At 33.9% G+C, this 24,910-nt stretch overlaps 3 protein-coding genes, 1 long non-coding RNA gene and 1 pseudogene across 5 annotated transcripts; 2 read left to right on the forward strand and 3 right to left on the reverse strand.

The window, feature by feature from the left end:
* Positions 1-4,536: 4,536 nt before the first annotated feature.
* On the forward strand, positions 4,537-6,608 carry LOC105970739 (SNARE associated Golgi protein family). The gene is made up of 2 exons (XM_012995565.2): positions 4,537-4,994; positions 6,025-6,608. Exons 1-2 carry the CDS (start codon positions 4,675-4,677, stop codon positions 6,452-6,454), a joined length of 750 nt encoding a protein of 249 aa, XP_012851019.1. The 5' UTR covers positions 4,537-4,674; the 3' UTR covers positions 6,455-6,608.
* Positions 6,553-7,624, reverse strand: LOC148766915 (uncharacterized). The gene is made up of 2 exons (XR_016034321.1): positions 6,927-7,624; positions 6,553-6,771 (listed from the first exon to the last, which is right to left on the reverse strand). It is a non-coding gene; the product is annotated as an uncharacterized LOC148766915 (long non-coding RNA).
* A 2,211-nt stretch (positions 7,625-9,835) lies between these two features.
* On the forward strand, positions 9,836-12,136 carry LOC105970694 (putative glucose-6-phosphate 1-epimerase). The gene is made up of 8 exons (XM_088825196.1): positions 9,836-10,500; positions 10,683-10,757; positions 10,902-10,949; positions 11,112-11,287; positions 11,362-11,496; positions 11,564-11,666; positions 11,760-11,865; positions 11,970-12,136. The coding sequence occupies exons 1-8, from the start codon at positions 10,255-10,257 to the stop codon at positions 12,134-12,136; spliced, it is 1,056 nt and encodes a 351-aa protein (XP_088681322.1). The 5' UTR covers positions 9,836-10,254.
* Positions 12,134-15,207, reverse strand: LOC105970733 (putative LRR receptor-like serine/threonine-protein kinase At1g67720; annotated as a pseudogene). Its single transcript, XR_016034212.1, has 12 exons — positions 15,038-15,207; positions 14,888-14,959; positions 14,735-14,803; positions 14,439-14,510; positions 14,262-14,330; positions 13,988-14,151; positions 13,653-13,890; positions 13,374-13,500; positions 13,214-13,279; positions 12,949-13,135; positions 12,720-12,852; positions 12,134-12,628 (listed from the first exon to the last, which is right to left on the reverse strand). The product of XR_016034212.1 is annotated as a putative LRR receptor-like serine/threonine-protein kinase At1g67720 (transcript).
* A 33-nt stretch (positions 15,208-15,240) lies between these two features.
* Positions 15,241-17,739, reverse strand: LOC148766916 (putative LRR receptor-like serine/threonine-protein kinase At1g67720). Its single transcript, XM_088825859.1, has 4 exons — positions 17,735-17,739; positions 16,882-16,921; positions 16,717-16,790; positions 15,241-15,715 (listed from the first exon to the last, which is right to left on the reverse strand). The coding sequence occupies exons 1-4, from the start codon at positions 17,737-17,739 to the stop codon at positions 15,241-15,243; spliced, it is 594 nt and encodes a 197-aa protein (XP_088681985.1).
* Between the last annotated feature and the right edge of the window lie 7,171 nt (positions 17,740-24,910).

Consider the following 24,910-nt stretch of genomic DNA (forward strand, 5'->3'; position numbering starts at 1 on the left):
AGCAAACATGACATGAAACATATCCATTTTTTTTACGATCTCTAATACTTAAATGGCTCTCCATGCTTATATCTATCATATGATTCACTTGGTAAAATCACTGGTAACACTTCTAGTTCTGAACATAAATATTTTACATCAATATCAGAAGCATCATCATGATTCAAAGCATTTTCAAGTTTCACACAAGCATTCATCAAATCACCATCATCCAATGAAATCATTTCGCAACATCAAATAAGAAACCAAATATAGATTCAAAGTGTTGCAATTGTTCAAACCTGCTCTTCAATTGACCTATAGCAGGATCTGCGATAAAAAAAAAAAAAAAAAAAAAAAAAAAATCAATTCTTGAAGATTCTTAGCAGATTGATTTTCTCTTTCATTATTCGAAACCTCATCACAGTTTCTTTTTCTACAAATTTTACGTTTCTCTTGAAAAATAGGTTCAACTTCTAGTCCGTAAGCTATATTTTTTGCATTAAATTATCGCAGAAGTATTTTCTCTATATAATTCAAAAAATGAAAGAAGTTCGGCCAATTGTATTACAGTAATATCAAGACGCGTGAACTCGAATTGTAATTTTTTGATCACTAATTTATGTAAAAGATCATGCCAAATAACCAAACTTAAAATAAACTCAAAACTTGAAAGTTCATCAGTTGCTAAAGTTTCTGCATCTCTGCTTAATTTTGCATCCTCACTGATTTCTACCAACTTAAACAATGCTTCTCTAATTTTGGAGGCTTGAGTTTTTATTGCCTTTATAGATTCAATATGACTTTTCCATCTTGTTTTAGACAATGATTTCAATGTTAATTCATTAACATACTCAATTAAATATGTCATCTCTTTGCAGAATTAGCAAACACATCGTATTTACATTGACATGCTCCAAAAAATAATTTTGCTCTAACACAAGAATTTGCCATATAACAAACAACTAAATTGAGACAATGAGAACCACATGACATATAAAATGCTCTAGGATTAATATCAAACAATTGTTTTTGCACACCTTGATGTTTACCTTTCATATTAGAGCCATTATCATGGCCTTGACCCTTCACACCACCAATATTAAGTTCTAAAGATTGTAAGATAACTTGCAATTCATTGAAAATTCCTAAACCAATTGTAATTGAAAAATTTGACACGTCTACGCATCTTATTATAAGAGTCGTTTATTCTTTGTGACTTGCATTTCATGTACAACCAAGAATTACTGAAAAATATTTTGCCTCTTTAATTTTTTTAATTATTGCTTCTTTGACTTTTGAGGCTAAGCAACACATCAAATTATTTTGAATCTTATGACTAAGATAGTGATAATGAATCTTTTTTTCTCGAATTAGTCGAAAGTGTTCTTGCATTATAGGATCAAATTCCGCAATCATTCAAGTATTCCCAAAACATTGTCATTGCCATCTTCATAATTGTTTTTTCTATAGAGATGAGGGAAGAACAGAGAGTCAATTATCGCATACCGTATTCGAAAAAATGGTACCGCATTTATCAAGTTTTTTTTTTTTTTGAAGTATGAGGCGTAGGTGTTATATAACTGATGATGCTAGAGATAGATCACCTAGATTAATTGTGACAGGATGAGCTGGAAAAGCAAGGGAGTCACTGGCTCATGAGCTAGATGATCCTGAGATACATGCGATCAGAATACACGTAAGCTTGGGGGTTGATCCGGCAGAAACCCCTCCGACGCTCAAGTCAGTTGTGTGGATAGTAGAAATAGTTGAGAGAATACTAGCAGTATTAAGATGGGGTGGGGGGATTGGAAGTCCTGTTTTTTCTATGTGAGAGATCCTACGTTCGATGTTTCCCCTTCTGGAATCTTGTATGCAAGACTTTCAAGATAACGGAGAACATGGCGAAGCGGATCAAGGAGTCGAGGTTGTGTGATGTATAGTTCGATCCGAAGCTTCTGATTTCGGATGGTCAGCGGCATATATCCTTTAGTGTAGTTAATGTGATTTATTTATGCATGTATGCTTTAATTGATTTTTTGTTTATGCTATTTATCTCTATCATAGTAATGGTTGATTGTTTTGCGCAGGTGATCGCATTGACTTCGCAGCACTCCGTGTCAAGGTGAATGGATTTCAAAGCAGCCGAAGAAAGTTTCTGCAAATCAGGGGGACAGGTAGTAAGTCCCGGGAGGTGACTCGGGTCGAGACCCCTCACGCGAGTGTAGATGATCGTAGCCATGGTGGCGACCGGGAGGTGCGCGATCCCGTGGTTGGTAACGGGAAGGGCAAGATGGTTGATATTGAGTACGAGGCTGCACTGAAGCTCGCATGAGTAGATCCAAAAATGCTTTACGCGTTTCACGGTGGGGGAAGCAAGCAGTTGTTCACTTATGGAGTGAACCGAAATGAGAAGGAGTCCCTGTGGGAGGTGGCGGATCATAGCGTGGCGATGAAGAAGACAAAGAGTCTTATTGGAGAGTATGACTATGGCCGAATGCCCGCCAAGAGTCCCCCTCATATGCTTGCTTTGGCTGGTGGAGACATGTGTCGGGTAAGTGATTATTTTAATTGAATGTTCATTTCCATTCAATCATTGTGCCTGTATAATTATTTGTTGATATTTCAAAGTAGGCACGAGCTAGTTGGAGGTTCCTCATGGAAACAAAGGCGAGGGAGGGGGATAAGCTCTCTCGTTGTGAGGCGAAGGAGGAGGAACTACGTGCTCAGTTGGAGACGGTTCAGTTAGAGCTCACTCAGAAGGCGGATGATCTCGAGGTCAGTGGACGTGAGGTTGAGGAGCTCAACAAGTGCTATGACTTGCTAAAGAAGAAGTATGAGGCGGAGAAGGAGATAAGAAAAAGGTTTCTTGCCACGTTTGGAGGGGCTGCCTACAAAAAGGTAGTCGCGAAGAAGGCGGAGCGCCGCTTCTTAGAGAGCGAGGCCTGTCGAGCTATGATCGAGGAGAAGGCGCTAGCGGCGGTCTATACGCCTTTAGTGAGGGCTTGTCGTCGATACCTTCGTGAGGTAGGCGAGATCGATGACAGCATCATTCGAGGAATGGAGTCGGGCATTCCCGATTAGGGAGAGGAGGTGGAGGAGGTCGATGAGACGGGCACCGAGATCGCGGATGATGTTGATGACCCCACCACACGAGCGTCTACTGCTCGTGATAGGGATGTCTAGAGTAGTATAGTTTAGCTTGGTAGGATAGTTGCCCCCAACGCGGGGGAAGACTTAGTTTATTTATGCTTGAGGTAGATGTATATGCCCACTACTATTTAGTTTGATTTCCGTTTGCCTTTGGAAAATTAATCTTTATATTTGAGTTATTATTTATTGACATTGTTAGTGGTTTGATGTAGGGGTGGTTTCGGTACGGTTACCGAACATTTTGTTCAATACCGTGTACCTACCGTATCTTTCGGTATTGAAAAATTCTATACCGTTACCGTACCAAGAATTGCGGTATACCGTTATCCGGTATACCGTTAGTTTCGGTACGGTATGATCGGTACGTGGTAATCTACCGTACATCATTTTGTTGATGAACTCGGATGATACAATAATTAAGATAAATACTAATTAAATGCATAAATACAACAAATTAAGCAAATGAATATGGTAATCAAGCAATTTACATGAATATAATTATACGACTATGTTGCTTCAATTAACTAATGATTACTAAGATATATATAGAAAAATTGTAGAAACTAATGAGCAAAAAAGTTTCATGGTTTAAGTAAGATAAAAAAAAATTATGTTGTAATAATGCAAATGAAACAAAAGGGTGGGAACTTAGGGGGGAAAGAAAGGGAGAAGAAAATTATGGCAAAAAATATTCCACCAATAAGAGATTAGTTGGACTTTGAACTAAAGAAGTACGTGAAATAAACAACCTTAACGAGAACCAAATTAAATATTGAGTTTGCATAAATATATGAAAATAATAAAAAAAATAGAATTATGTATATATAATATATATATATGATGGATCATATATTTATTCTTGTTTTTTATTTTTATTTTATAATATTTGTTGATTATATTTTTTATATTTACAATATAAAGGGTAAAATATATTAACTAATTTTTAAAATACAAAGTTGCGGTACGGTACGGAATTACCATGGTATTGAAGATACAATACCGCTACCGTACCGTAAGATAATGGTACGGTACCGATACCGTACCAAATGTAGTGGTAACCGATAGTTCGGTATTTATTCGGTAATTGTTGGTAGGTATACCGTGGTAATCGGTATTTGGTAATTTTTGCCCAACCCTAGTTTGATGAGTTATTTGTATGTATTTTAATCAGGCTCGTGGCCCAATAGATGAATAAATCGTAGACCAATTGGACTGAGCCAATTAGGTATATCAATAGCGTGTAATACAATAGGATTATTATACTCTAGAATTAAATATTATAAATTTGTAGTCGATTTTCCCTCAATTAAAATCTAAATTTTTGTACTTGTATGAAAAAAATATTTTATAATTGCCCAGATATAGACTTACTTTAATTAAGGGGGTGCAATTGAAATTATGAGTAAACTAGTTGGGCTTACTGAGGTGTGATTTAGAAAGAAGCTGATTGGCTGCCGCACCAGATACACGTCATCGCAGTTCCAGAAGCACCGCAGTTATCCCCAAAAGGAAAAAGAGAGAGAAGAGAGAGAGAGCGGAACAATGGGAGGAGTGGGGAGGCGATGGGTGGCAGCGGCGGCGGTGGCGGCGTTGGCCGGAGTGGTTATTATGAGAAGCCAGGTGGGTTTGGATAAAGGGAGCAAGTCGGCGGTGATGCAGTGGTCGAGAGAAATGTCGGATCGTATGGGATATTGGGCAATCCCCATCTACGTCGGAGTACACACTCTCACACTGGCGCTTTGCCTCCCCTACGCCGTCTTCTTTGAGGCCGGTGCTTCTATGCTCTTCGGTTTCTTGCCTGCCCTTTTGTGCGTCTTCTCGGCCAAGGTCCTCGGTGCATCCCTCTCCTTTTGGATCGGCAGGTAGTGTACCCAACCTCTCTCTCTCTCTCTCTCTCTCTCTCTCTCTCTCTCTCTCTCTCTCCCTACTGGGTCTGATTTATTTATTTATTTATTTATTCATGGTGAAGGAAAATTGTAAATGATTAGTCTTTGAATTGATCAGCCATTCCTTTTTGGATCAATTAGCAGAATATTATCAACTGGCCTGCTAATTGACCATTTTTCTATATTATCCTCTCTTTTTGCAATACTTTTGTTGTCTTTTTATTTATAACGTGAGAGTGTGATTTTAAGATATGTTGCTGCTAGTTCTTGTACTATCTTTCTCAGCTCGATTTTATCTCGAAACAGATCAGTATTCACCACTTATGCTCTGTGGGTTAAATATAATTTGATGATCGACAAATAATTGTATTTCTTAACATGACAACATGCTCTGCTTGGACTAGTTGTGCCCTTAATTCAATAAGCATATTTCCCAAATGAATTTCTATATTTGGTTCTGTTGGAAGTGAATTGAAATTGGAGTTGGTTAGTATCACTAGCTTGTTCTTTTGGTTAAACTAGTTACTTTTCCTAAACTCGAGGTTAAGTTTTTATTGTGGGCTGAGTGCTACCAAGTTTACATTTTTTCTTTTCATTCTAAACTTCTTTTAGATCGATCTCGTGCTTCCAAAAATTGCACCAGTTTCTATTACTACCATCATAATTAATTCGGTCTGCATCAAATTGATTCAGTCTTTGTATCTATCATTTAGAAAAAATCACAAATGATAGGGTAGTTTCTTTGTATCTATCATTCTCTTACGTTTTCAGTCTTTGTAAGGAGATTTTATTTCTTCGGCTGTTTCAAATACACTATCGTTTTCTTTTCCCATATAATTTTCTCATAATTTCCTCTCTGTGTTTATCCATCTGGTCCAATTCTAAAGGTTCTTTGTAATAATACATTCGATTTCACTAATTTGATATCTGCAACATTTTGAAACATTGCATTGAGTTGTCCTCTCGGCTTATTAATCTTTATACATCTACGTGGTTTTATGTACAGGCTAGTGTTGAGAAGTTCAGGTACAGCAGTTGAATGGGTGCACAAGAATAAGTACTTTAACATGCTGTCAAGGGGAGTTGAAAGAGATGGGTGGAAGTTTGTTCTTCTGGCACGTTTTTCACCTGTACCATCGTATGTAATAAATTATGGATTGGCTGCTACAAATGTTGGGTTTGTCGTCGATTTCTTGCTTCCAACGGTCATTGGATGCATACCCATGATTTTGCAGAACACTTCAATCGGCAGCCTTGCAAGTGCTGCTGTATCATCGGCTTCGGCTTCGGATTCCAACAAGTCTCGTATTTCTTCATATGTGTTTCCACTTATTGGAATCTCATCCAGCATTCTTATCTCTTTGAGGATCAAAAAGTATTCCTCCGCCATCTCCATTTCTGATGATCAAAATGTTGACGCCGTCAACAAAAAATGAACACATTCTAATTTTACTTACTATTTACTTGTAGTGTATGCCCGATTTTTTGTTGTGTCGGTCTCTAATCTTTACGAACAAGTTATGGTAATTTGAGATTATTATTAAACTTTTTAATTTTAATTTTAATTTTATGGTGAGGTGACGTTATTAAGCAATTGGGTTACAGAAGACCAAACATGTCATGCTGTTTAATCTGGTAATAATACATTTTCTTTTTGATAAATGAAAGATAATCAGGAGGTTGATTTGGTAGACTTCATGAATTGAGGCTTCCAGTGAGAGGCAACATTTGAGCTAACCTTGGCAGATAATTCCTGAAAATTAATAGTAGGAGAATTATGAATAATAGCATTACGATATTTCCAAGTAAGATTAAACGTAACAGCAACAAAAATAATATTGTCCTTCGGGAGGCAATGGATCGGAACCATGAGAAATAGATGGTCCACGGATTCGAAAGAGCTATTACATTATAAAGGGCTTCAAGATACATCATCAACAGGGAAGAGAGAGTTGAGTTTATCTCTAGTTGGAAGAATATTATGGACAATGCGCCACATTAAAATTTTATGATCTTGGCATTCCATAAAAGGTTCCAATTGAAAGAGGAGAAATGAGAAAATTTAGAGAGAGAGAGAGAGAGAGAGAGAGAAACGGTGGGACTGGTGAGTTAAATAGGCACTTTTGATTTGGAGGGAATCCAGAAAAGCTTCTTTTAATTGGATACATGAAGAATTTGAATCTTGTTGATTTCAATAACAAGATGAGGAGGAAAAAGATGATTAAAATTCCAAGAGATAGTGATCATCAATCAAATCTTTGACAAGACAGATATAGGGATAGAGATCATGAGGAATGAGAAGGGGTTTAAAAGTAGGGAGAGAAGGAATCCAAGGATCAAGATTGATGCAAATATTAGAGTTTTTGGAGATATGATAGCAAGCACCTTTGACCAATAAGTTTTTTGGTTTTGAGAATGTCTCTCCGAATTCAAGAGGAATTATTCTAAGAGGGAGGGCAAAGCGCATTTTGACTGGACCATTCTGAAAACTTAGCAACAATATATTTGATGCAAAGGGCATCATCATGGGAAGCTCTATTGAAAATGAGAAGATCATCTGCATTAAGGAGATAGGAAATGGATGTAAATGACAAATAAGAAATGAGATAAGGCTTTATCAATCAATCCCTGTCTAATGCTTCAACAAGGCTTTATGAACCCAAATGGGGAACCATATATAAATCAGGAAAGAGAATGCACAAGTAGACACACATTGTTTTATCCACTCTATAAATTGAGAACACAATCCCATATTAGTAAGAATACAAAAGACAAGATTCCATTCTAATCCAATTGGTTAGTCCCTATTAGTCGTATATTTACTAATATATATTATAGATAAATATTGTATTATTGGCATGCACATCTTCTAGTTCCCCTTGTGTAAAGGGTTAGGGTTTTCACACATGTAATATATATATATATATATATATATATATATATATATATATATATATATATATATATATATATATATATATATATATATATATATATATATATATGAGTTAACCACAAAAAAGCCCATGCCAGGGGCCCTTAATTAAAAGAGGGACATTCAATTTTTTTGTCTTTCAAATAAATCCAGCTCATTCAAATTTATTTGCAAAAAAATCCTTTTATATATACCAAAATTATCCCCAATTCATTGAAACTCAATTCAACTCTAATTTCATCATTTACCAATTAACCAATTTTAGCCCAATTTCATCAATTAACCAATTTTAACCCTAATTTCAATTTTGACCCCAATTTTAACCGGCCGCCGGTCTCCGGCGTTGATTTTTTTTGAAAAACTTTTTTTTTCACGGCCAACTGTCGTATACCGCCGGGTCTCCGGCGTTGATTTTTTTTTTTTTTCTTAACCAAAATATTTTAATTAATATTACTGTCTTGGCTGCTAAATTACTGTCTCCGACAGTTATTTAACTGTCGGAGACAATAATTTTACTGTTAATTGACTTTTTTTTTTCTTCAAAAATATTTTAATTAATATTACTGTATTCGTTGCTAAATTACTGTCTCCAGCAGTTATTTAACTGTCGGAGACAGTAATTTAACTGTTAATTGAATTTTTTATTCTTACAAAAATTATTTTTAATTAATATTACTGTATTCGTTGCTAAATTACTGTCTCCAGCAGTTATTTAACTTCTGGAGACAGTTATATAACTGTTAATTGATTTTCTTATTCTTAAAAAAAATATTTCTGAGACAATACACATATTTGAGAAATTACTTGCACGAAATATATATCACATAAACAAACAGTATAAAATGATTATAATAAATAATGTTAAATAGATTGTTAATTATGATATTCATAATTATTAAATAATTTTAATTAAATTATTAACAAATATAAACCAATTATTAAAAGAGAAATTACATCATAATATTTTGATTATACTAGTCATATATAATGTTATTTTGTAAAGTAAGAATATTAATTGAAATGAGATATAATCTATTTTTGTTAAAATAAACATCATTTATATTTTTAAATAATCATCTTATGATAAAATACTCAGTAATATTAATAAGTTCTTGTCAACAATTGAGGTTAATCGATTTAAATTATTTGAAATGAGTTATAATATATATTTTTAAATAAACATATTATTTTATTTTTCATTCGATTTTTTCACGCTATCGATTTTAATAACATAAGTGAATTTGTAATAAGTCAACGCATTTGTTTATATATTGAATTGATTCAATACTTTATATTTTTCAAATATTGATATAGTAATTAATAATAGATGTTTTGAAGTATTGAACCGTGATTTTATATATATTTTTTAAAAAGTTTCTTATATTGAATTTCGTTAATTATTTAATTAAAATTATTTAATAATAATTAATATGATAAACTTTTCAATTTCAAAATTAAAAAAAAAATCAAAATTCAATCTTTCTTTTAAATTAAATCATAATTATTTATATTTTTCAAAATTAAATATATATGCATTTGTTATTAGGGGAGATTTTTAATATTAATGATAATCAACATGACGATTAATAATTTATTAAACATTAGTTATAATTATTTTTAGTATTATTTATAGTTTTATACTTGTAGTTAAGATTAACGTTAAAATATTTAACTTTGCCCGAGTGGTTAGTACCCACTCGGGCAACCTGGGTTCGAACCCCAAACCCCTCTCCACCTTTCTTTCTTTTTCTCCCGGATTTTGTGTTAAAATGTCTTTCTTTTTCTCCCGATCCGGTTCAACCATGTATACACCCCTGTATATTTTTTGTGCCGATCCGGTTCAACCATGTATATACCCCTGTATATTTTTTGTGTTAAAAATGTTGTTCAAATACCTCTTTTTTCCCTGCCCAATTTCCCTCTTTCTTCCCTGCCCAATTTCCCTCTCCACCTTTCTTTCTTTTTCTCCCGATCCGGTTCAACCATGTATATACCCCTGTATCTATCGATTTCAGTTAGAGAGCTGTATCTATCGATTTCAGTTAGAGAGCTGTATCTATCGATTTCAGTTAGAGAGCGGGAATGTTCTTATAAATTCACACACTTGGAAATCACCACTTTCAATTTCAATTTTCTGATCTGCAGCGGTTACACACCCTTCTTCTTCGTCCCCACACACACACACACAGTATTTCGATTTTCGCACCTGCAGCGGTTACACACTCTTCTTCTTCGTCCCCCCACACACACAGTGCTTCTTCATCGACACACACACACACACGCACACAATTTGCACATATTATGTCAGAGTCATCTAGTGCTTCATCGCCTACGCCGCCTGCTTCGCCGCCGCCTGCTTCGCCGCCTCCTTCGCCACCGCCTGCTTCGCCGCCTCCTTCACCGCCTCCTTCGCCGCCTCCTTCGCCGCCGCCTGCTTCGCCGCCGCGAGAATTGCAGTGGCCTTTTCGCGAAGATAACGTCCGACACTTTAACGATGACTTCCTCCCTTCCGTCATTCTCCGTCATCCTGCGGGCTTCACCGCCGAGGTTAGTCTGATTTCAAAAGTTTCTCAGTTCTGGTTCGAACGGAACGCAATTGGATTTCTGCCGGTTTTAATTTGTTTTTTATATATATATATATATATATATACATATATATATATATATATATATATATATATATATATATATATATATATATATATATATATATATCTATATGTGTGTAGATTCTTCTTTCCGGAGGTCAAGTAATATCTTGGACGGACAATAATGGCGAAGAGTTGTTGTTTCTGAGCGAGAGGGTATTTTCTATACCTGGAACTTAATTACTACCTAATTACAATTATTTACTAATTAACTAATGTTGTGTGGATTTTTTATTATCAGTATGTATATATTTTCTTTAGTACTTTCAGCAATAAAAATTAACATATTTTAATTTCCAGGCGAATTACAGACTTCCAAACGGAATTCGAGGAGGCATCGCGATTTACGTAATTATTGGGTTTATTCGTTTTCATATATATATATATATATATATATATATATATATATATATATATATATATATATATATATATATATATATATATAAATAAATATATATATTATATATATGCAATTTAGATCGTTTAAATGATTAACTACATGATCAGTATCACGAGAATGGAGATTTGGAGAAGCCTAGCATTGCTCGAACCTTACCTTGGAGAATCGAGGATCTGACGAATGAACCAAATCTCAGCCATACAGGACTCGAACTCAATGCAGCGGCGTTTGTTGATCTCGTTATTGACTCTAATCAAGAAGACATCCGAAACTGGCCTTATGGGTACTTATCAGTTACTGTTTAATTAATTTCCAAGTGTATCAACTAAATTACATTTCATGTTTTAAAAATTGCAGATTGGAGCTCCAGTTACGTGTTACTTTGGGATCCACCGGAAATTTGGATTTAACATGTCGTGTAATAAATCGCAGCGGGAAATGTATCTCGTTCAAATTTGCCTTTCACACCTGCTTATCTATCTTAAATATTAGGTAATCGATTTAATGTTTTTTTCTTTTATTATTATAAAATGAAATAAATTAATAATCCCATTTCCAGTGATACGGAGATTGAAGGATTAGAGGAAGTGGTGTATCTAGACCTTTTGCAGGACGGCAATCGATTTACTGAAGGGGATGAGCCTATCGTTATCGATGATAAAGTGTGTTTGTATAAAAATAAATTAATTCTTCTGATTTTTACCAATGATTATGAATTTATATGCTTGTTGACTTGACTGCGATTTTCGTTTTAGCTGCATAGGATGTATCTAGATACCGGCGAGCATATCTCTGTTAGGGACAATCAGGCTGGAAGAACTTTTACGATTAGTAAAAGTTCCGATGATCTACCTAATATTGGTAAGCAGACTTGATAGTGATTTCGTATTTCAATGCAACGTATTATTTAATAAAACTTCCGTTATAATTTTTTTTTTTTTTTTTTTTTTTTTTTTTTTTTGTAGTTGTGTATAATCCATGGCATGATGCAAGTAGATTAATTGATATGGGAGATGACGAGTATACGCACACAATTTCTATTGAGGCTGCTGCTAAGGAGACGGATGTTATTTTGAGGACGAATGACTCGTGGAAAGTGATTCTAACTCTCTCTGCCGGTGACTTACACTGAATTCGAATTGATGGGCATCTTATATCAAATATTAACTACAGTTTGTTAGTTTACTGAATACATTTTTTTTTTCTTTTTTTGCTATGTACTTTTCTGGATTGAAGAATAATACAATTTTACCACGTAAAAAAATCGCAAACAACATTCGAGTTTATCGAAAAAATGGCTAATTCCTTATATAGCTGAAGGGACTAAGGAGCCGTTAGAGAGGTCGGGACTTTGGATATCGAGAAAACTCGTTAGTAGTGTGTTTCTCGAAGACTGTCCTTTCGAACTCTCGATAGAATCTAACTTATCCGTTTCTTTCTCGATTTTGATCGCATCTTGTACGGCAAGTATAATCTCCTGCATTCTTGGCCTGGCGGTGCTGTGTTGCTCGACGCACTGGATCGATACTTCCGCTATTCTCCAAACCGATTCGACTTTCATTGTTCCGATTAACGTGGGGTCCGTTATGCTGATTACGTCTCCTTTCCGAATCAATGCCCTTGCCTATAAATCGAAAAAAATAAATGATTTTTAGAAAGAAAAAATTCGGATGGAAAAAAAAATATGCAGCAGAGTTTCGGCAACGAGCTTATACCCAATGAACAATGCTCCAATCGGAACCGTATTCCTCTGTCGAGCCAGGCTTTCGACCGGAGATAAGTTCGAGGAGAACAACTCAGAAACTGTACACGTCACTTTTTTCGGTCAACTGTTGGTTTGGGTAATACCTGTTTTGTTTAAGACACGACATTAGTTAGTTTCGACGTTTAAGACAACATAAATGCAAAGCCGCGATTTTTTTTTATTATTTTTGTTTAGCTTACTCTGGATCAAGATAGCCGACTGTCCCTCGTGCGACGCTCGATACGTGCGTTAGGTCTTCTTCAGCTTGTCTCGATAGTCCGAAATCCGATACCTTTGCCCTCATGTTTATATCGAGGAGACTGTTGCTCGTTTTCACGTCTCGGTTAATTATACTAGGGTTGCATCCGGTGTGCAAATACTCTAAACCTGTAACTTTTTCAAGATATTTATACGACATTTCTAAAAATATATTTTTTTTACGAAAAAAGAAAAAACAGTTTCCACCTTTAGCTGCATCTTCAGCAATTCAAAGACGTGCTAGCCAGTCTAAGTGCTTTTGATTATCGGAATCTGTCGAAGAAGAATTTTGAGTTAGTAGTTTATTATCATTTCTCAAAATATCGAAACTTTTTTTATTCAATTTTTTTATTGAAGGGGTGCAAACCATTTAGATGATCTCGTAAAGTTCCGTTATGCATGTACTCGTAGACAAGCATGCGTTGATGCTCTTCCTCGCAATATCCGATCAACGGAACCAAATTCCTGTGATGGATTCTCGACAGTAATGCCACCTGTAAGTGTTATAGTACCTCGTTAGTATTACGTAAGAAAATATTATCCGATAACAAAATATTTGTCTTGCAAGTGTTTGTTATATATATTATATGCATTCTTGAAATAAACATTTGACGAATTTCGTAACGGGGTCGAAAAAATAAGTAACCTCGGTAATCAATTGTTTGGTGCCGTGACTAGACGAATCAGCCATCGTTTTAACCGCCACCTCTTTTCCGTCCATTAATTTTCCGTAATATACCGGTCCGAAACTTCCTTTACCGATTTTCTTCGAGAAATTATTCGTAGCTTCTTCTAAGTCCGATAGAGGAATGTAGTATGCCACACCTTCGTCGCGCGCAATTGAGTAACCTGATAAAGGCCTGGTGTCGCACGCCACGAATTTCCTATTTTTTATTTTTTTTTCGCACGAGATAAAAATTTTGAATTTTACGAACGAAACTTGGAAATGATATATTTTATATTCGAGGTACAAAAATTAACCTTTCTCGTTTCTCCGTAGAGTTGTCCTCGACCTAGATCGACGAAGCAACAAAATGCTTAAAGTTGATAGGACAATATGTGTAGCCACTATGCCGATCGAAGCTCCAAGTATTACTCTGTTACGTTTTTTCGTTGCTTGTTTAAGATGCGGATTGCCTTCGTAGCTGCCAAAAAAGAGGGAAAAATAAAGTACGGCATTTTGTTATTTTCTGTAGTTTTTTTACATGGCAAAGTTTATTTTAATCGATTACATTCGAGAGTCTTCGAAACAAACCTGAAAGTTAAATTTCCTCTTAGCAACGGCGAAGGTATTTCACCGCTCAAAGAGTTGTTCTGTACGTACCTGCCGGAAATAACACCACGCAAACGCGGCTTCAATAAATACACCGGGACTTATAATTCAAGTTGATTTAAAAAAGAAAAGAAAAAGATTATCTAGATTGATACTTACAGTTCTTGCAAGTACGGCAGTTTACCGAGGTACGAAGGTAACGAACCAGTCAGTTGGTTATTCTCTAGATGCCTGCACACCACAAACGAAACGAGATTAATAAAAGAAACGGTGCGAAACTAGCTTACGTTAATTTTGGTTATTTTTTATTTTTTTTATGCTAGCTCGTATGTCTTATATATGTCGGGCGTTTCGAGTTTCAATCTTCTGACACGGATTTGTAGCCACCTATTCATGTATACTTTTTTTTTTGACATGATCACGACCAGATAAAACGAATTGATTGAAGAACTTACAGAATTTTCAAATTGACAAGGTCGCTCATATCGGGAATCGTCCCGATAAACGAGTTTCCATCTAGCCACCTATAATAAAAGTGAAGCAAAAAATCAGTAATGAATAATTGATTCAGAAATAAGATTTTAACTCGGAAATGAAATCACTCTTACAATTCCGTCAACCTGCCCATGCTATTAACCTCTCGCGGTATTTCGCCCGTTACTTTCTTACCTGACAAAAAACTGTTCAAACAAATCATCGTTGTAGCATGATGTAACCGTTATTATTGTGCAGGAAAATCGAGATAGAAAAAGACTTACATCTTGGTAATTCTCGGGGGTGACTGGCGCTACAAGTCAATCACTCCCAATTCGTCGGTAAACAAGGATCACCGCCTTCTTCCGCCCATTCACTTTGTTCAGACATAGCTAGCAGCGCATCGAGGCCACGCATGTCGGTACGTAATAACACACACACACACACACACACTTGATCAATTTAGGTAACTAAATAATATATATAGTTAAATTAAATCACGTTTATATATTATCCTACCGTCTTTTTCGTCGGTTTTAGCGGCAATCTCCACGTATCTACTAATCTCCATTGCATTCAACAACGGTCCTCGTGTGGAGTCTCGTGTTTTCTTGCACTCACACGTCAGAACGAAATCCAGCGAGACGTTCATGTAGCTAGGCTCGTACAACGTGTAGCTTCCGTTAGCGTTTTCTGCTATGTTCACTATCGCGTTGCTATAGTCCGGCATGTAAGGCAGCTCCATTTTGAATTTCCTAGTATTGTTCATTCTCAAATCCTCGATTTCCGCAAAGTAAACGTACGCTCGTGCGTTGGCCGGAAAATCCTCTAGATTCAGCCTGTAGCTTATGCTCCCTCCAGTTCCAATCACCGCTGTTTGCATCACTTTGACAGCCACTAAGAAATTCGCCCTTCGATCGAGATCCGATTCCCATATCCGATCGTAAGGGTCAGCAGGATACCTAATTTAAAAAAAAAAACGAACTTCATTCGATTTTTCGTGCATTGTCGAAATGGTTCTATATATATCTAGTCGGTTATTACTGAAATGACTACAATTTCTGTTTCTTGAATTTTTGCCAGAATCAGACTAGAAAATGGTCAAAATCACGTTCTGAGTCAAAGTCAAAACGGCATTGCTAAAATTGAAACGACATATAACACTTCAGTATCGAAATTAATAATCATATACAGTTATTACTGAACCGACTACAATCTCTGCATCTTGAATTTTGCCAGAATAAGACTAGAAAATGGTCAAAATCACGTCCTGAGTCAAAACAGTATTACTAAAATTGAAACGACATAGATTCAACGTGTCACGGGTAGACGAAAACTTAGAGGCACAAATTTATTTAAGAAAATTTCAGATGCAAAGAAGATATGCAATATTTTAACCATCGCATTTTGAAGCAACAATGCTAAGAAATAACACCCTGTACTGTTACAATTAAGGTGTACATTGAACAAACCTGCGAAGAACATTGGTAAAAAAAGGGGCCCACAATAATGACGAGTATTCGACTATACAAGAAAGCCTAAAGACGCCAGCACAATTGAAAAAAAAAACATTGACACTGATAAGCAAGAGGCAAAAAGTTTCCATCATAACAAAGAAATATGAGAACAAATGGAACTGGCATATAGACTCAAAATTTGATCGTAACCAAAAACGCCAAAGAAGTGTTGGCAAAAGAGAACGCATATAACCAAGAGGTACAAAAATTTCCATTAATAATGAACCACAACAAGCTCAGCGCACTTTACCCAAACCTTGCTGGCCAGCAAAATAAAGTTGGAAGACATACCTATAAAAGCCACAGAAGGTCGGAATCCATGAAACAGGAGTGTTCGTGTTTTCTTCACAGCATCGGTCTGAGTTTTACCAGCAGCTCATAACCTACAATTCGAATAATTAATTAAATAATTAGATCTTATAAAATGCAGTGGCTATACAAAATACCCTAAGGTAACTTCAAGATTTCCTCTATACCATAACGAAACCCCAAATTTACCCAAGAAAACAATTGCACCATACTGCAGTAGTCAAAATAAAAGAACAAAAGAACTTATGTTTGCAATCAATCATTTTTCGGGTTTTTTTCTTTTTTTTTTTGGCACAACTTACTTTATTCGATGGAACTCGGTAGCACTCTGTATTTACAGCACTGTCCCATCAATTTTCATTAAAAGGAGCTTACACAGTAATCCACGTTGAGAAAGGAAAGAGAAGCACTAATCCAATGAACGACCCAATCGTTTTCCATACAATAAAAACCCTTTTTATACAGGCGATCAAATTAAAAGATACCAAAAATACGGTGCGAGTAACTACTCGAATCAGTTAATACATGGTCACAAAAGGGTCTGAAATTTAACCACTAATTTTTTTTTACCCAAAAAAAATACACGTAAAGAAGCAATCAATATAATCATGCATGTCGGCATGTGAAGCTAAGCAATTGCACCATGATGCAGTAGTGAAAAATCGAAGAATTCTGTCTCGTGCAGAACATACATAGAAAATTAACGGAGCTACTCACTAATCCACACATGATACGAAAAAAAAAAAAAAAAAAAAACCGAAAAAGATGCCACTAAATTTTGTTACCTCTGTTCTCCCAGTCGAGATGGATTTTCCGGCAAATAGCTCAGCTAAAATGCATCCGGCGCTCCACAAGTCAACACCTACACCATACTCAGTCGCACCAAAAAATGCATCCGGCGTTTTCGTCTTTTCGCTCTTCGCCGTTTTTACTACTTTCTCTCTCCTGATTGATGGCACAGATAAATCTCTCTCTCTCTCTCTCTCTCTCTCTCTCTCTCTCTCTCTCTCTCTCTCTCTCTCTCTCTCTCTCTCTCTCTCTCTCTCTCTCTCTCTCTCTCTCTCTCTCTCTCTCTCTCCATTAGCTTTCTGCCTCCCTACTACGAGTTCACCACTAGGTGGACCGGTCGATCGAACCTCTTTCCCGAAAACACACCCCATTTCGCTGAAATAGAAAACCTCATTTCTCACAACATAATAACCTATTGCACCACATCCAAAACCCCACCAAAGTATCACAAATCCTATAAACAAATCGAGATTCTACAACGTACGAAAGAATCGAACTCCCACAGCAGATCAATCAACTATAACTTAGTCAATTTGCACCTGAATAGATTCAATAGCAAGGAACAAAAATTTCAAATTCAAGCAAATAACTCAAATGTACTGGGCGAGGGCAACAATTGTAGGCGAAGGGAAGAGGTGGATTTCGGACCACAACGTTCTGGGACTTGGTGGTGAAAACTAAATCAAAATGAAAAAAAAAAATTAATTTCTGGGAATTGGCAGATGGAAACGAAACCTTGTCATTTCAGGAATTAATGGCACAAAGAAAAATGGGAAAGAAATGTTGGAATTATTTCAATAATTATGTGTGCTCATATGACGTAAATGTGTATACTATCTAAAAGAAATTTTAAATTAATTGTGATCTAATAAAGATTATTTCGTTGGACTTATAGGTATTAAACTATAATTATGGGCCTAATGTGTAGAGATAGTTAGGGCTTAATTGTGATTTATTGATGGGATTGAATCACAGTTATAATATAACTGGACTCTACAGATTTATTGATGGGGTTGAATCACAGTTGTAATATAACTGGACTCTATAGTTATATAAAGGGTCGTGGTCCCCAAAGAAACGCAACCATTTCGTCTCTTCTAAAATCCATCATTAGAGAGATAATTAAGGAATCCTAAATTCAGTGGATATTCGAAGATTCAATTCCATGATGTATTGTAAGGTACGCTTTCGTGTTTATGTTTATGTTTAATTCTCATTGACAAGCATGTTGGTTCTTGGGAATTCGTATGTATGTACGATAAATTTTCTAACAAGTGGTATCAGAGCCACCATGTCTTGAATTATCGGGGATATTATGTCGGGCAAATGGCAAATTGGCCCATGACAACGACACTTAATTAAAAGATGAACATCCAATTTTTTTATCTTTCAAATCAATCGAGCTCATTCAAACTTATTTGCAAATAAGGAATATCCTTTTATATATACCAAAATTACCCTCAATTCATTAAAACCCAATTCAACTTCAATTTCATGATTTACACCCAATTAACCAATTTTAACCCTAATTTCAATTTTTACCTGCCACCACCGGAGACTGCCGGTCAGCCGTCGTTGACCGCCAGTCCCCAGCGTTGAATTTTTTTTTGAAAACTTTATTTTTTTCTGATTTTTTTTTCCGGTAGGTCAATCGTCGGGTCTCAGGCGTTGAACTTTTTTTTTCGAAATTTTGTTTTTTCTTTAAAAAAAAATATTTTCATTAATATTACTGTATTGGCTTGGCTGGTAAATTACTGTCTCCAGCAGTTATTTAACTGTCGGAGACAGTAATTTAACTGTTAATTAACTTTTTCTTTCTTAATTTTTTTAATTAATATTACTATGTTGGCTGATAAACTACTGTCTCCAACAGTTATTTAACTGTCGGAGACAGTAATTTAACTGTTAATTGACTTTTTTTTTTTTGAAATATTATTTTTTCTTAAAAAAAAATTATTTTAATTAATATTACTGTTTTGGCTGCTAAATTACTGTCTCCAACAGTAATTTAACTGTCTGAGACAGTAATATTACTGTATTAATTAATTTTATCGTCTTCGCCTGAATTTTAATTGTCTTCGACGGTAATTATTACTGTCTCCAACCGTAATATTACTGTCTCATTCAATTATATTACTATTTGGGACACTAATATTAATAATATTACTGTTCGGAAAAATAATATTCATAATATTATTGTCCCAGATAGTAATATTACTGTCTGAAACAGTAATTTGGCAGCCAAGACAGTAATATTAATTGAAATATTTTTTTCTAAGAAAAAACAAAATTTAAAAAAAAAAATCAACGCCGGAGACCGGCGGTCAACGCCGGAATCAGGCCGGAAAAAAAATTCAGAAAAAATTATTTTCTGAAACAAAAAAATATTTTTTCAAAAAATTATTAAAATGGGGGTTGATGTGATATATTTGTTTAAATCCGGGGTCAATGTGTAATATTAAGGAAGTTAGAGCATATGTATGATATTGACAAAAAATATATTATGGAGGGTATTTTTGACTAAAGACATGAGGATGAGTTTATTTGAAAGACTGTTTTTTTTTTTTGGATCAATGTGCATTAAGTTATTAAGTTACTTTGTGCATTTTTGCCATTCGCCCCTATTTATAAAACTAAGATACACATTATATAGATAACCGCACATTTCCATTGTACATAAAAATTAGCAATATAATGTTTTTTTTTTTTTACTAATTTCACTAGAAACATCCCTCATCTCTCTATACAATTATTAGTTTTGTTTTATATTGCTAATTTCCATGTACAATGGAAATGTGTGATTATCTATATTATATGTAAAACTAAGATACAAAATCAAAGTGTTGAGCTTTTTTTGATATTGCTCATTTCCATGTACAATGGAAATGTGTGGTCATCTATATCTGTATTATATATAAAATTAAGATATATAATCAAAGTTCTTCAACTGAGGAGATTGAATCCACATTGTTTCAATAATTTCAAAAAAACCCCACTTATCATAATCATTTAGACTATTAATGAATTAATTTCACATTCTTAGTTTTCAAATTTTATCTATTCTACATTTCAAAAAAATGTTTTTTTATTGGTTAATGGGATTTCTTTTTTTTTAATCAATTGTTTAATAATAAAAACGTACATACATAAATGCACATATTTTTTTTTATTGGTTAATGAGATTTTATGCACAATATTTATATTAATTGCAAAAAAAACCCACTTGTAAGACTCACCCGTATTATTAATGAAATAATTTCACATTATTGGTTTTCAAAATTTATCTCCCTACATGTCAAAATAGTGTCTTTTTATTGGTTAATGGGTTTCATTTTTACAAACAATATTTTGATTAAAAGAAACGTATAAGGAGCTAAATTCAATATTTATAATTTTCCAATAGAGGAAATTTAATACATAATATTTACATTAATTGCAATAACACCCCACTTACAAGAATCACCCATATTATTAATGAAATAATTTCACATTATTGGTTTTCAAACTTTATTTTTCGGACATGTCAAAATAATATCTTTTTATTGGTTAATGAGTTTCCTTTTTACAAACAATATTTTGATTAAACAAAACGTAGGAGCAAAATTCAATATTTATAATTTTCCAATTGAGGAAAGGCGGCGGATATATATGCAAACCCATTTTTTTTATTATTTCAAACCGCACATAAAGGGGTTTATTAGTTCAAACACGTAAATTAATCTAATTTTATTATATCAAGACCAAAGAGGATGAATATACCCTTATCCACAAATAATACCCAAATACAAACAAACTCTATTTTTAATTTGTTCAAGACCAAAAAGTCAAAAAAAAAAAAAACCAAACAAACAAACAAACAAAGTAATGACGGTTGCCGTCAGATCGCCGCAACGCCGACCATCGATGCTTCCACCGCGCCGACGATGACCAGCGACCCACCCACCGCACTACCACAAAAAAAAAAAACAAACAAAGTAATGACGGTTGCCGTCAGATCGCCGCAACGCCGACCATCGATGCTTCCACCACGCCGATGATGACCAGCGACCCACCCACCGCACTACCACCACCGCACCACCACCAACAAATAAGTCTTTTTTACTACATTTTTTTTTGTAAATTCTAAAACATTAATTGAGCACCGATTCTTCATAAATATGCGTGGATGAAAATTAATCTATGCTTATTTCTTGTTGGGTTGCAATGCTTTAGCTGATTTTGGAAATAAAATTGAGATTGAAATCGATATTTTTTTTGTGTTTTTTCGTTGGCTTCCCAAATCGGTTTACCCAGACCGATTTTGTACACGAAAATCGGCGTCATAATGCCGATTTTGTTAACCAAATCAGCGACACAACGTCGACTTTACAAGTAAAAATCGGCGTTGTAATGCTGATTTATTTTTTTTTATTTTTTTTTTTAATTTTTTTTTTAATATTTTGTATTTTGTATTTGGTTTTGAATTTCATTAAGGGTAAATTATTATTTTTTATGTTTGAACTAATACAAAAATGGGCTTGCATATATCCGCCGCCTTGAGGAAATTTAATACACAATATTTATATTAATTGCAATAAAAACCCCACTTGTAAGAATCACCCATATTATTAATGAAATAATTTCACATTATTGGTTTTCAAATTTTATCTCCCTAGATGTCAAAATAACGTCTTTTTATTGGCTAATGAGTTTCCTTTTTACAAACAATATTTTGATTAAGAAAAACGTAGGAGCTAAATGCAATATTTGTAGTTTTTAAATTGAGGAAATTTTATGCACAATATTTATATTAATTGCAAAAAACCTAACTTACAAGAATCACCCATATTATTAATGAAATAATTTCACATTATTGGTTTTAAAATTTTATTTCTCGGACATGTCAAAATAATATCTTTTTATTGGTTAATGAGTTTCCTTTTTACAAACAATATTTTGATTAAAAAAAACATAGGAGCTAACTGCAATATTTATACTTTTCCAATTGTGGAGATTTTATGCACAATATTTATATTAATTGCAAAACACCCCCACTTAGAAGAATCACCCATATTATTAATGAATTAATTTCACATGATTGGTTTTCAAATTTTATCTCTCCTACATGTCAAAATTGTGTTTTTTTATAGGGGAAATTTGGTACACACCCCTTATTTTGAACTTATATGGATAGAGATCTTAATTGCTAGATGAATATAGGCATAGGTAGACCTGACCACCGGTTCGGTAAGAACCGAAACCGGAACCAGAACCGGAACCGAAAAAACTGGTTCGGTTCGGGTTCCTCATTTTCGAAACCGAGAACCGACGGTTAGAACCGCGGTTTAAAAAAAAATAGAAAATATTAACTCTCTCTCTCTCTCTCTCTCTCTCTCTATATATATATATATATATATATATATATATATATATATATATATATATATATATATATATATATATATATATATATATATATATATATATATATATATATATATATATATATATATATAAGTATTAAGAAAAATATTTCGAACGGTCAAATTAAACAAAAAATTTACGTATTTAAAAAAAATTAAGTTTTTTAAATATACTTTCCACTTTAAAAAAAGGAACTATTTTTAAAAGTTTTTGGTTAAAGCTTTTTTTAGGTTATATATATATATATATATATATATATATATATATATATATATATATATATATATATATATATATATATATATATATATAATAAAAAGAAAAAACTTAAGAACCGGACGGTTCTATGGTTCTAACCGGGAACCGAACCGCAAGGAACCGGTTTTTTTCGGTTCGGTTCCGGTTCCTCCAACATCAGAACCGGAACCGAACCGAACCGAACCGAACCGTGGTCAAGTCTAGTATATAGTCCTTTTTTTTTTGTTTGAAGAATTGCGTTTGTTGTTGAGATTCGATTCCTCTGGTTTACAATTTGCAAGGTATGTCTTAAGTTACATATTACAAACACTTTGTTTAATGTTTTTGTTATTTGCAACGTATTTCATAAACAATTTTTTTGTTGGTGTTTTTAATGATGATGATTTTTTTTTTCCAGTTTGCTGTTTGCATTTGGCAAAGTCATAGGTAATTGTTGTTTGCAATTTAATAATGCAAATTCTGGATTTTTTTTCTTCAGTTTGCTGTTTGTATTTGACGAAATCATAGGTATTTCGTTGTTTGCAATTCAATACCACGAAATCTAATTTTCAGTTTGATATTTGCAGTTCACAGAGTTATAGGCGTCGCGGGAAGTTCCGGAGTTATCGGTAGCGTTTTTATAGTACGAGTTAGTAAAGTAAATTGTATATTTTTTTTATGAATTAATTTAATTTTTAGTTAATATTTGGAAGAGAGATTTTGGGGAATTTGTTTTGATAGAGAGATTTTTTAGGATTAGGTTTGCTTTAAACTAAGGGTATTTTGGCCACAATAAATATTATTAATTTATTAAAACATGAAAATTTTGACTTGGATTTACACACATAAATTATAGGGTCTATTAGATATAACCCCCTTAAATATTTAAATAATAGGGGTAGATCCAAATTTAAAATTGCCATTTTGATAAAAGCCCAAACTTTTCGTAATTACATAATTACCCTCAATCAAATCCCACAAATCCCGTTACTTTACCTTTTGAAATAATATCAAATCCTTCGGCCCATAGTTGATTAACGAGATGCATAGTCGAATTACATCTGTATTAATATACTATCCCATATCATTTAATAGACTATCCCACTGGTATAATTTTACTATGGATCTCGTTAATCGACTATGGGCCGAAGAATCATCAAAACCCTAGATTTGAGAAGTGACGGCGGCGGATTTGTTTTTAAAATTAATAGACTATCTCATATCTTTTAATAGACTATCCCATGTATCTAATTCGACTATGGGTTTAGTTAATTGACTATTGGAAAAATAATAATATATATGGAAACTGAATAATATGTTTGTTTGAAATACTAATCAATTAGGGTAATTTTCCTTATTATATGAAAACGATTAGGGTAAATAATAATATATATGAAAAAATAATAATATATATGGAAACTGAATAATATGTTTAATTTGTTTGAAATACTAATCAATTAGGGTAATTTTCCTTATATCATGTAATAGACTATCTTATTGATCTAATTCGACTATGGATCTCGTTAATTGACTATGGATCCCGTATTATTCAACCACATATAGTATATTAATAATTTCAATATAGTACATTAATCTGCTATGATAGTATATTACGGTTATAGTAGTGATATGAAATTGTGTTACAAACAATATACCACTGAAATGACAAGAACATTGAGAACAACACCAACGTAAAGTATTCCACATAACCAATAAAATAGTACATTAATAATCTCATAATTTCAATCTAGGGTTTTGATTAAATACATAAAACACATCATAACACAATCAAACCAATATGTCGAGTTAAAAAACTCTAGTACATTAATAATCTCATAATAGTATAATAAAATGAAAATGGTAGTATCATACGGTATTCATAATAGTATACTATTGTATTAC

This window comes from Erythranthe guttata, chromosome 11 (genome assembly GCF_056151865.1).
Source record: "Erythranthe guttata isolate IM_541 chromosome 11, IM_541, whole genome shotgun sequence".
Lineage (NCBI taxonomy): Eukaryota > Viridiplantae > Streptophyta > Magnoliopsida > Lamiales > Phrymaceae > Erythranthe > Erythranthe guttata.